We start from the raw sequence: 12942 nt of genomic DNA, 5'->3' as shown, positions 1-12942 counted from the left end.
CTTTAAATAATTCCCCACAACTCCTGCTGGTTCCCCTCCCTGCCCCGTCCCTCCTGCAGGAATGTGCAGCCGGCTCAGCCCTCCCTCCTCCAGACTAAACAATCCCTGCTCCCCTGGATTCCAACCGTGGAATCCCACGGGGTCCCGGCTCTCCGCGCCTCTGCTGAGCCAGGACCCCGATCCCATGGCTGTGGAGCCCCGGGATGCCGCAGGATGAAGTTCCCGAGGGCGGAGGGGAGCCCGTGGTGCCGTCCCGGTGCCAGGAAGGGGCTGGGCCGGTCCGTGCCCGGGGCTGTGGCGCCTCCGCCCTGGGTAAGCAGCTCCGGGATCCGGCTTTGCCCTCGGCCCCGCCCGGCTCCGCAGCGCTGCCACAAGCCCGGGGTGCCCAGGTGGGACCTTCCGGAGCCGGGATCGCAGCCGGGGGCACTGTGGGGCGGAGTCATCTCCGGGAATTCCCAATCCCAATCCCAGCCTCTTCTCCATGGGGACATCGGGGTCCCTTCACTCCAGCTTTGGGAGCTGCCCTTGGCTTTGGGAACTCCATGGAAGCAAACTCTAAAACAAACCACAAACCACAAAATCCCAAATTTTACTTCAACAGCCCCAAGACCCTCACAGCCATCCTGGGATCAACCCCGAGCCCACCCTCTCCCAAATCCCATTTTCCACACTAAACCTCGGCGTTGTTTCTGCCGGGATTTGTGCGGATCCCTCCCCCTCCCCACAGCCTGGGATCGCTCTGGGCCCGTGCAGGGCCAGGAGGGCCCCACGGAGCTTTCCCTGCCGGAGCCCTTTCCCTCCCCGCCTCCCAGCTTTCTCTTTTTCCATGGATTCATCCCCCTGCCGCCCCCCGCCGCGTCTGCAGCTGCAGACCCAGACACATCTGTGCACATCTGGGCTGGTGCTGGCCGCCGAGCGCCGCGGGAGGATCCAGCTGGAAGCTTTGCACCTCCTGCGCCGCAGGAATTTCCCCCCATTCCCTGCACGGGGCCCCTCAAATCCAGACACCGGGCCTGGAAAGCTCCGTGTGAGGCTTTGGGGGGCCCCTCCTCCAGCACAGCTCCAACTTTCCAGCTCCAGGTGGAGCCATCCCGGGAAATTCGGCTGCCAAACCCGGCGGCGGCGGCGGCTGCGCGCTCCCCATCCCACCACGGTGGTCTCCCCTTCCCTGCCCGACCCCACAGCCCACCCCGGTGCTGGAACTGGGCCATAAATCCTGGGATTTTATGGGGCAGCAGGAGGTTTTATTGGGATCGTTATCCTGATAAATGAGGTGCACTTAAAGCACAGACAAAATCAAGGGCTGGCTTTGACCTTCTCCTGAAAATTGATGTGGGATGGGATGGGAGATGGTGAGTGCTGGCAGTGGCTGCTGGTCACAGGGATGGAAAGGAATGGGATGGGATGAGAGGTGATGGGTGCTGGTCATGGGAATGGAATGGGATGAGAGATGATGGGTGTTGGTCATGGAGAGGTCATGGGGAGATGGTGGGTGCTGGGGATGGGATCCATGGGATGGGATGGGAGATGATGGATACCAGCAATGGGTGCTGGTCATGGGGATGAGATGAGATAGGGTCCATGGGATGGGAGATGATGGCTGCCAGCAATGGGATGCCAGGCGCAGGGATTTCATGGGAAGGAAGCAGCAGATTCCAGCTTTGATCCTCACCAAGGGCCACCCCAGACAGCACCACCCCTCCAGCCCCAGCCAGGTGACACAGGGACCCCAAATCCCCCCAGCTCAGCTCCAGCCCCTCTGCCACGGTTTGGACCGGCACCTGAGCCCTCCCAGCCTCCAGACCCCGGGGATCTGTTGGGATTTGTTTCTCCCGGGCGGGTCCGAGCCAGCTCCGCCTCCCCTGGGCTCTTCCCGCCGGTTTGGGTTGGAGCTAATTAACGCTGGAGCGGAGCAGCTAGCGAGGGCAATCAGACAGGTAATTAGGGAGCAGCTCGTGCTCAGGAGGAGCTGCCAGGGCCTCCCCTCCCCGAAGCCTCTCACCAGACAGGTTCCCAGCACCGCTCCCACAATTCCTCCCGGGAATTGCAGCGTTCCACACGCCCTGAGCTTTCTCCATGTGAGCTTTTCCCCAGGAGGGCAAAACCCTCCCAGATTGATCCCACCATTCCTCAGGTGTCCTGTGGGCTGGGTTTTGCTTTGTGCCCTTCCCTCCAAATCCCATGGCTCGAATTCCTCACTGGGTTAAACTGGGATCAACTGGTGCCGATTTTCTGTAGCTGAGGAAGTGAAATTATCTAATTATCTTCTGCTGGGGGACTTCTGGGTCCAGCAGCTCCTTGATCCGGCTGGGGAAAGGTCACTGGGCTGTTGTGGGCACAGAGGAAAGAGGGATGGATGGATGGATGGATGGATGGAATCCATGGATGGATGGATGGATGGATGGATGGATGGAGAAACACTCCCTCGTTTGTCACTGTCCCCCCCTCTACATCCTGAGTAAGAGATGAGTAAACCCAGCCTGACAATGGGGAGATCCCTCAGCCCAGCCCTGAGTAAGAGGGCAGGACCCCACAGCCCTGCCCTGCTCCTGCCCCGCAGGAGGCCCCGGAGGTGACTCAGGGCCCCGGCAGTTCTGGACGGCCAGGATCTGCCAGGACCTGCCCGGGGATCCTCCCCTGGTGCCTCTGATGCGCTGCCAGCACCGCCTGGGGCTGGGGAGACTGGGGGGGACCCTCCCCTCCTTTGTACAGCCCCAATCCTCTCCCAAACACCCTAAAACCGGGGAAATCACGTGTGTCACCCCCAGTGCCGCCTGCCCCGAAACCAGAGCCCAGATCCCTAATTTGGGCTTTGCTGGGATCTGAAACTCCACCCTGGGAGCAGCGGGAGGAGAGCCAGGGCAGCCCAAGGGGGTTGGGTGACTCCTCTTCCCCAGCTCCCAAAGCTCCTGGATCCACTCCCATTCCCGCCTCGCTCCTCCCGGTGCAGGGAGAGGCCCCGCGAGGGAGGAGGCTCCGTCTCCATCTCCTCCTCGTCCTCCCGGCGCGGCGTGCCGGGGCGCCATGGCCGAGCGGCTGTCGGAGGAGAAGATCGCCGAGTTCAAGGAGGCGTTCTCGCTCTTCGACCGCGACGGCGACGGCTGCATCACCACGCGGGAGCTGGGCACCGTCATGCGCTCGCTGGGCCAGAACCCCACCGAGGCCGAGCTGCAGGACATGGTGGGCGAGGTGGACGCCGACGGCAGCGGCACCATCGACTTCCCCGAGTTCCTGTCGCTGATGGCGAGGAAGATGAGGGACACGGACAGCGAGGAGGAGATCCGGGAGGCGTTCCGGGTGTTCGACAAGGACGGCAACGGCTACATCAGCGCGGCCGAGCTGCGGCACGTCATGACCAACCTGGGCGAGAAGCTGACGGACGAGGAGGTGGACGAGATGATCAAGGAGGCCGACTGCAACAACGACGGGCAGGTCAACTACGAGGAGTTCGTGAGGATGATGACGGAGAAGTGACGGCCCCGCCAGCCACCTCCAGCTCCATTCCACAGGTAACTCCCTGGGATGCACTGTCCATGGAAAATCCCCAAATCCCCCAAATCTTGACTCTCCCTCCTCATGTTGGGGTTTGGAAAATTTGATTTTTGCGGTGCTTTGTTGAGTTTTTTTTTAAATTTTCCTTCTTTTTTTCCCCATAGGGAACAGAGGTTGTGGTGGTTCTCCCCCAGCCCCTCCATCCCCTCCCACCTTCTCCAGGCTGGAAAAATCCTCTTTTATCCCAGTTGGAGCATCACCAACGGCGTCTGCATCGGGTGTGGGGTGCAGATGGATTTGGGGTCCCTGTGGGATGTCTCGTGTCTGTAGATATTCCAGAGGCCACTGAGAATTCCCTGACATCCCTGAGTCCAATAAAAACGTCCCCCCACATCCTGGTGGCTGCTTCATTCGGCTTCTCCTTGGGATCCCTGCTGAAAATGTTCCCTCAAATCATCCTGGTCAGGCTCAAACCCCTCCTCATCCCCATCCCTGTTCCCAAAAAGCTGGAAAGATGCTGGAGACCAGGATGTGGCCATCCCCACCCCAAATCTCATCCTTTTGGGATCTGCCTCCACCCCAGGATCTCAGGGGTCCTTTTCCCTCTTCCAACCTAGGAACAACTGGATTTATCCCTAATCCCCACCCCAAAGCTGAGCAGAGCAGGATTCACCTTTCCCAAGCTCGCCGTGACTCGGTTTCCCCACAACGAGGGGCAACCCTGGGATGGGATCATTCCCTCCGCAGAAGAATTGGGAGGAAAGTTCATTTTAATGGCTGTAATTAATGCTCCGTCGTTAACGAGCAAACGGGGCCGAGCTGCTCCGTGGGGACCCTGGATCCCGCCCATGCCCGGGGCTGGGAACTTTGGCAATCCCGGTTGTTTGCCCGGGAAAACCGGGCGGGTCCCGGCAGAGCCCAGCGCGCCCACGCTCGCTCCCAGCTCCTTCTCCCTCACCCTGCCAGGGTGGGAGCAGGGCAAAGTCCAGCCCCAAAATTCCCAAATCCACCAAAACCCCCAAATCCACCAAAATCCAGCTGGAAAAAATGCCAGGGTCACGCCGGGCTGTGGCAATGAATGGCTAAAATTAGTCCTGCCCATAAACCTGGATTATTTATTTCATACCAAACTGATCCTGGTATTTTTAGGCCTGACCTTTTTTTCTCCTTCTATTTTTGGGTTGTTTAATTTCCAGAGGGTTTTTTCCACTTATCCCAGGATGGTTTTTCCGGATGATGGTCCTGAATGGGAGCCTGGATCCCAACCCAGCAGCTCCATCAACAACAGAGCAAGTTCATCCATTTTTCCCATTTATCCCCAAATTTGGTGCTCGGGAGAACAGTGGGAAATTCCCAGCAGCATCCTTTGGGATGGACACATGGATGGACAGGATGGTCCTGTTTGTTTCAGCAGGAAAAGGAGAGGATTTTACTTCCCAAATCCAGGTTTTCATCCCCAAAGTGTCCCTCTGGAGGAGAAGGAGCTGATGGAATTGCAGGATCCATGACCAGTGGAATTCCATCTGATGTTGGTCAATTATTAAATTAATCAAGGTCCAGGGGATGCACTTGGAGCCTGGGAAGTTTGGAGGATCCCTGATCCTTCCCTGATCCTGATTTTCCACCCTAAAGCTTGGTCAGGGTGTTCCCTGCACCCGGGGATGGGGATTGAAGGATGGGATGTGGAACAGGGATCACCTGGGATGGGAACTGGGAATCACCTGGGATGGGAATCATCTGGGACTGGACCTGAAAGATCATCTGGTGTGGGATTTGGGATAGGGAATCATCTGGGACGGATCCTGTGGGATCATCTGATCTGGGAACTGGGGTAGGAATCACCTGGGATGGGTCCTGGGAGATCATCCAGAGTTAGGGATAACCTGGAAGGGATCCTGGAGGATCATCCAGTGCAGGGTTTGGGATAGGAATCATCTGGGACTGGACCTGAAAGATCATCTGGTGTGGGATTTGGGATAGGGAATCACCTGGGATGGGTCCTGTGAGATCATCTTGTGTGGGATCTGGAGCAGGGATCACCTGGGATGGGATCTGGGGGATCATCTGGAGTTAGGGATAACCTGGGATGGATCCTGGAGGATCATCCCGTGCAGGATTTGGGATGGGGGTCCTGTGAGATCATCCAGTGTGGGATCTGGAGCAGGGATCACCTGGGATGGGATCTGGGCTGGGATCCATGGATTGGACCATGAGGAACCCCTGGGATGGGACCTGGGGTGGGTTTAGGGTGGGACATGGGATCACTGGAGTGGGATGTGACTGGAGGGGAAATCTCCTGGATCCAGCTGCTCCCACCTCCGCCATGGACAACCTCCCACCACTTTTCCAGGTATTTTCCAACCAAAAAATCCACTGCGGGCTCCAGGACCGCTCAAAAACACAAATCCAGCTCTGCCCCCATTGCTCCCCTTTCCCTGCTCACCTGGACACTGTTTTTGCCCTAAAATTGAACTTTTAAGGAAAAAAAGCAGCTCAGGAGCCCCCCCATCCTAAAGGACCGGAGGTGTTTGCTCCAACCCGGTGGGATCAATCCCAAATTCTCCCCATTCCCTTTAATTTCAGCAACCCGAGACGTTCCCATCCCCTTCCAACAGCGAGGCTTTAAAACCGCAATTAATTAAACTTGGGAAAACAACCCCCAGACCTCCCAGGGTTTTCCCAGAGGAAAAGCAGGATTTTTTTCCCAGTTTTTCCCCATTTTTCCCCTTTCCAAGCCCTGTGGATCCGAGCTCCCTGCCCCCTCCCCAGCAGTGACTCTGCCCCGAGCAAACATGACGTGGTGCCTGGGAAATGTCTGCGGGAGGGGAGGCCCCTGCACCTCCAGCTGCCAGAGAAAAGTCTGGGAAAACAGCTCCAAAAGTCTGGGAAAACGGCTCCAAAAGTCTGGAAAAACGGCTCCAAAAGTCTGGGAAAACGGCTCCAAAAGTCTGGAAAAACGGCTCAAAAAAACTGGAAAAATGGCTCCAAAAGTCTGGCAAAACTTGGGAAGCAGGATTGCTGCAGGTTGGTGGGTGAGGGGAGCTGGGCTGGGAAATCAAGGCAGGTTCTGCACAAAAACAAAGCCCAAAATTCCATTTATAAACTCATTTTTCCAATGTTTGCTTTGGAAAAAAGAAACGGTCCTGTTTCCCTGGGGTGTTTTTGTTTAACCTGCTTCAAAGGGATTTTTCACCCTGGTTTTCCACTTTTGGGGTTTTTTGTGGAAGGAGACAATCCCGTCTGTGGGAGAAGTGAAAAAACCACACAAATCATCCCAAAATCAGGCCCGGGGAAATGTGGGAAGCATCATCCAGGGATGGCCAAAGTGATGGAGAAGGGAAGAATTTGGTGCCAATTCCAACACTGGGGCTGAGGCTGTACCAGATGGGGAAAGCTTTGGGGGAAAATCCCTGATTTGGGTCTATCTCCAAATTTGGGGGTTTTTGGCATTAATCCCTCATGGAATTCAGGGGATGAGGAGAGGGGACCAGCAGGACAGGGAGATGGAAATGGGGAGAAGGAGAGGGGACAAATGGGATGGGGAGAGGGGAATAAAGGGGAGCAGGGCTGGGGGCAAGGGAGGGGACAGGAGGGACCAGGAGAGGGGAAAATGTGACCAAAACAGGGAAAAAAGAAACGGTTCCGTTTCCCAGGGGTGTTTTTGTAACCTGCTTTAAAGGGATTTTCCTCCCTGGTTTTCCAGGGATCAGGAGAAAGGACCAGTGGGATAAGGACACGTGGGATGAGGAGAAAGGACAAGGGGACAAGGACATTTGGGGTCAGGAGAGGGGACAAGGACAGGACTTTGGGCTGGGGATGGACGGGAACAGGAGGAGAATGGGACAACAAAGGGGATCTGAAGAAAACAGGAGATGGGGACAAGGGGCACCAGGAGAGGGGACAAGGACGAGTCTTGGGGTTTGGGATAAGTGACACCAGGAGAGACCAGGGGACGAGAGAGGGGACAAGGAAAAGCAGGAGCAACAGGTGGAGAAAAGCTGGATCAGGAGAAGGGACAAGGGGACAGGGACAGGACTTTGGGCTGGGGATAAATGGGAACGGGAGGAGAAAGAGATGACAAAAGGGGACCTGAAAAGCAGGAGATGGGGACAAGTGGCACCAGGAAAGGGGACCAGGGGACAAGGAAAATTTGGGAACAAGAGGTGGAGAAAAGCTGGATCAGGGGAAAGGACCAGGGGACAAGGACAAGACTTTGGGCTGGGAATAAAGACAAACAGGAGGAAAATGAGACCAAAAAAGGGGATCTGAAGAAAACAGGAGATGGGGACAAGGGGCACCAGGAGAAGGGACCAGGGGACAAGGAAAAGCAGAGATGGAGAAAAGCTGGATCGGGAGAAGGGACTGGTGGGAGCAGGAGATGAGGACAAGTCTTGGGGTTTGGGATAAGTGGGAGCAGGAGAGACCAGGGGACAAGGAAAAGTGGGAACAAGAGATGGAGAAGAGCTGGATCAGAAGGGACAAAGGGATGAGAGGAAGACTTTGGGCTGGGGATGAACGGGAACAGGAGAAAAGGGGACAAGAAAGGGGGAGCTGGGGAAAACAGGAGAGGGGGACAAGCGGCACCGGGGAGGGGAGCGGGGGACAAGGACAAGGACACGGACAAGGACACGGACAAGGACAAGGACGAGGACAAGGACATGGACAAGGACACGGACGAGGACGAGGACGAGGACAAGGACAAGGACAAGGACAAGGACATGGACAAGGACAAGGACAAGGACGAGGACGAGGACAAGGACAAGAACAAGGACAAGGACAAGGACAAGGACGAGGCTTTGGGATGGGACAATCCTGGCACACCCCACAGGGCTCCTCTCCCCTTCACCGCCCACGGCGTTCCCAAACCTCAATTCCCAAAACATTCCCGGGATCAATCCCGAGGGAATTGGGAACCTGAAATCCAGAACTCCGAGCAGGGAACGGATTCCAGCGGCCCGGGACGGGCACGGGCGGCTCCAGCCCGGCCGGGAGGGAATTCATGACCCGGGAAAGGAGCTCGGGGCACCCGAGGGGCCTCGGGAACGTCGGGAAAGATCCCAAATCCCGCCGGAGCTGCGCCGGGACCCGCAGATTCCATAGGGACCTGTGGGGTGAATTCCCACAAACCCTCCCCAAATCCCCCAAATCCCCCAAATCCCCGGAACGCCGGGAGTCCCACAGGGGTCACAGGGCAGCCCCCGGGCCCAGCCCCGCTGGAGCTGCCCGGAATTCCACAGACGGGAATTCCACAGACGGGGATTCCATAAACAGGAATTGCACAGACGGGGATTCCACAGATGGAATTCCACAGACGGGAATTCCACAGATGGGAATTCCACAGACGGGGATTCCACAGACGGGAATTGCACAGACGGGAATTCCACAAACGGGAATTCCACAGACGGGAATTGTACAAACGGGAATTCCACAAACAGGGATTTATGGGAACAGGAGCTCAGCCCGCCGCACCACGGAGGGATTTGGGAATCTTTTCCCTCTTTTTTCCCTCCGGGATAAGCAGGAGGATGGAGCTGCTGCTCCAGAAACACCCCAGGGACGAACAATGAAAATTCCAACAGCCCCCATTCCCAGCTCCACTTTTCCCTCGAAAAACCCACCTGGAATTCCCAAACTGATCCCAAATCAGCTCTGGGAAGGAGAAAAATAAAATAAAATAAAATAAAATAAAATAAAATAAAATAAAATAAAATAAAATAAAATAAAATAAAATAAAATAAAATATAAAATAATAAAAAGATAAAATAAAATAATAAAATAAAATAAATAATAAATAAAATAAAATATAATATAAAATAAATTAAAATAACAATAAAAAAATAAAATAAAATAAAAATAAAATAATATAAAATAAAAATATTATTAAATAATATGAATTAAGATAAAAAATAAAATAAAAAAAAATAAATAAGCTGAAAAGAAGGAATAACAATTTTCCCGCTTTTCCCGATGTTCAGCCCATCCAGAGGCACAGCCTTCCCCGTTCCCCCGTTCCCTCCCATTCCAAGTTTTCCCGAAATTCCGATTTTTCTCCTTAAAAACGCGCCTGCCCTGACCGAGAGCAGAGGGAATTTTATTTCAGATCTGGAATTCCCTTTGGGACCGGGAGCATTGGGAGTCTGGAGGTGGGAACTGAACCCTCTGGAGGCGATTCCCAAAAATCAAAAACTGATCGGAATTCCCAACTCCGGGATTAGCGGGGTCCGTGTTCAGGAATGGGATTTGTGGGATCGAAGGGAATTTGGGATCAGGGGGATTTGGGATCGAAGGGAATTTGGGATCAGAGGGATTTGGGATCAGAGGGATTTGGGATCAGGGGGATTTGGGATCAGAGGGATTTGGGATCAGAGGGATTTGGGATCAGAGGGGTTTGGGATCGGGGGATTTGGGATCAGAGGGGTTTGGGATCGGGGGATTTGGGATCAGAGGGATTTGGGATCAGGGGGATTTGGGATCAGGGGGATTTGGGATCAGAGGGGTTTGGGATCCGGGGGATTCGGGATCCGGGGGATTTGGGGTCGGGCAGCAGCAGTTCCCGGTTGGGTGAGCGGGGCAGTCCCGGCCGCTCGGGCATCGCCGCTCCCGGAGCTTTCCCGGGGGCAGCAGCTCCGCCAAGCGGCGCCGCGCCGGGAGAGGCTCCCGCATCCCAATGCCGAGGGTTGCAGAGGGTTTTTGTGGGAATTGCGGGAATTTGAGCCACGATTCCTCCCAAAATTTCCTCCTCCAAAAGCCCCGGGCGGCTCTTCCCCATCCGGGAACGAGGGATATCCCGGGCGGCCCCGGGATGAGGAGCGGGTGGAGAGGATTCCTTCAGGGGAAAATAAAAAGGGATTTTCCCGTTTTCCCCAGCATCGTTTCCCTCCCAGTTTTTTTGGGATTTTTCCACCCCTGATTCCTCCCAGAGCTCAGGATTTCTCAGGGAGATTCCCCAGTCCCAGATTTCCTTCCCAGGTTTTCTATGGAAAACGAGGAATGAAAGGCTTTGGGAAGGGGATGGACATTGTGGGGTTTTTATGGAATCATGGAATGGGTTGGGTGGGAAGGGACCTTCAGGATCCTCCAATTCCAGCCCCATTCCCAGGGCAGGGACAATTCCTGACCCCAGTGCCCAACCTTGGCCATTGCAGGGATCAGGGGCAGCCCCAGCTGCTCTGGGAATCCCTTCCCAAAATCCCACCCCAGGCTCCCTCTCCAGGGAATTCCCTCCATTCCCAGCTCTCCCAGCCTGCCATTGGATCCATCCCCACCCCGACTCCTCTCTAGGAAGGGATTTTGGGATCTGGGGGCTTCACTGGGAACCTCAGCACTCCAGGAAGGGTCTCCCTTCCCTTCTCCATCCCCAGCTTCCATAAAAATCCCTGGGGATGGATTCTGAGTGTCCCAAATCCCAGAATGGTTTGGGTGGGAAGGGCCCTTCAAGCCCATCCCATTCCAATGCCACCATCCCAGATTTCTCCAATCCTTCCTTGGCCATTCCAGGGATCAGGGGCAGCCCCAGCCTCTCCCCTTCCCTGATTCCCTTTAATCAGGAATAAATCCCAGGTGCCCAAATTCCCAGCTCTGAGGAGTTCCTGCCCTTTCCAGCACCTCCCAAGTTCCTGAATCCATGGAAAATCCGGGATTTCGGTTTTAGGGCACCACCAAAAGCTCAGGATCCATCTCAAAGTGAGGGAGTTTGGGTTTTTCAGGATCCAAGGATTTTGTGACGGGCAGGAGGGGTGGGAACAGCCAAAGGATTCACCCAAGTTTCCAATTTGGGAATCCCAAGAAACCAAATTTTCCAATTTTGGAATCCCAAGAAATCCAATTTTCCCATTTTGGAATCCCAAGAAATCCAATTTTCCCATTTTGGAATCTCAAGAAATCCAATTTTCCAATTTTGGAACCCCAAGAAATCCGTGGGGTTTGATCCCTCCTGGGAACAGCCACAGGATTCCCCCAATTTTCCAGAAATCCCCACAAATCCGTGGGGTTTGATCCCCCCTGGGCTTTCCTGGGTAACCCCAAAATGTCGAATTTGGGGTTCAAACCACGACCTGCTGCTCCTGGGGTTTTCTCCACACTCCCCAAATCCACCCAAAAAATTTGGGATGGGCACCCAAAGCTCTGCAGGATCACCCTGGATTTTCCTGGGAAAAGGAGGGCGTGGGAAAACTCAGGAAAATCCTCAGGATTTGGGGGTTTGGGTGGATTTATTCCCAAAATTCAGGTGGGACACAATTCCAGCTTTGCTCCTGCCCCGTTCCAGAGGAGCTGAAGGATGCAAAGCTCAGGAAAACTCCTGGGAATTTTCTCCCCTCACTCCAAGAGCCCTGAAGGTGAAATCAGGAATCCCAATCCTGGTTTTTATGGGAATTTTCCCTTTTCCCAGATTTTTCCAGGGATTTGGGAAGCTGCAGCACAAACCCCACAGGGATTTCCCTCAGCCAGGGGATCCAGGAGTGGAATTTTCCAGTTTCCCAAGGAATGGCTCCAATCCAATCCCAGATAAATTTAATTTTTGGGAAAAGCTGCCAGGATCCAGCTCCCCTTCTCCAGCCCAAACTGCAGCCAGGAGAAATCCCAAAGATTCCCATGGATGGAGGCAAATTCCCAAAGCTGGAAATGGGAGGGATCAGAATTGGGATTTGGGATCAGAATTGGGATTTGGGATCAGAAATGGGATCAAAACGGGATCACAGGATCCGAAACAGGAAAAAATGGGATCAGAAATGGGGAAAAAATGGGATCAGAAATGGGGAAAGAATGGGATCAGAAATGGGAAAAATGGGATCAGAAATGGGGAAAAAATGGGATCAGAAATGGGGAAAGAATGGGATCAGAAATGGGAAAAATGGGATCAGAAATGGGGAAAAAATGGGATCAGAAATGGGAAAATGGGATCAAAATGGGAAAATCTGGGTCAGAAATGGGATCAGAGGGATCTGTGCAGGGAAAAAATGGGATCAAAATGGGAAAACCAGGATAAAAATGTGAGAAAAGGGATTAAAAGGGGATCAGAGGGGTCTGTGCAAGGAAAAATGGGATAAAAATGGGAAAGTTGGGATCAGAAATGGGATCAGAGGGGTCTGTGTAGGGAAAATTGGGATCAAAATGCGAAAATTTGGATCAGAGGGGTCCCTGCAGGGAAAATTGGGATCAGAAATGGGATCAGAAGGGTCTGTGCAGGAAAAATGGGATAAAAATGGGATAAAAATGGGAAAATTGGGATCAGAGGGGTCTGTGCAGGAAAAAATGGCATAAAAAGGGATCAGAGGGGCTCCAGAGCACGGAATTCCCAGCTGGAATGATTCCCACTCCACAGTTATCCCATTTCCTTTCCCCCTGACTGGATCCCCCAGACAGGAAATCCAGGAAAATCAGGAAATCAACCTTGGGAGAGGCTGAAATTCCACCTGGGACACGCCAAGAAAACTCACAGAAAAGAGGAGC

At 54.2% G+C, this 12942-nt stretch overlaps 1 protein-coding gene across 1 annotated transcript; it reads left to right on the top strand.

Annotated features, from left to right (window-relative positions):
- Positions 1 to 2797: 2797 nt before the first annotated feature.
- On the top strand, positions 2798 to 3885 carry LOC134416992 (calmodulin, striated muscle). Its single transcript, XM_063153643.1, has 2 exons — positions 2798 to 3509; positions 3657 to 3885. Exon 1 carries the CDS (start codon positions 3025 to 3027, stop codon positions 3472 to 3474), a length of 450 nt encoding a protein of 149 aa, XP_063009713.1. The 5' UTR covers positions 2798 to 3024; the 3' UTR covers positions 3475 to 3509; positions 3657 to 3885.
- Positions 3886 to 12942: the final 9057 nt, after the last annotated feature.

This window comes from Melospiza melodia, chromosome 4 (genome assembly GCF_035770615.1).
Source record: "Melospiza melodia melodia isolate bMelMel2 chromosome 4, bMelMel2.pri, whole genome shotgun sequence".
NCBI classification, from domain to species: domain Eukaryota; kingdom Metazoa; phylum Chordata; class Aves; order Passeriformes; family Passerellidae; genus Melospiza; species Melospiza melodia.
Note: the sequence above shows the minus strand (reverse complement) of the source record. Positions and strands in the feature narration are given on the sequence as shown.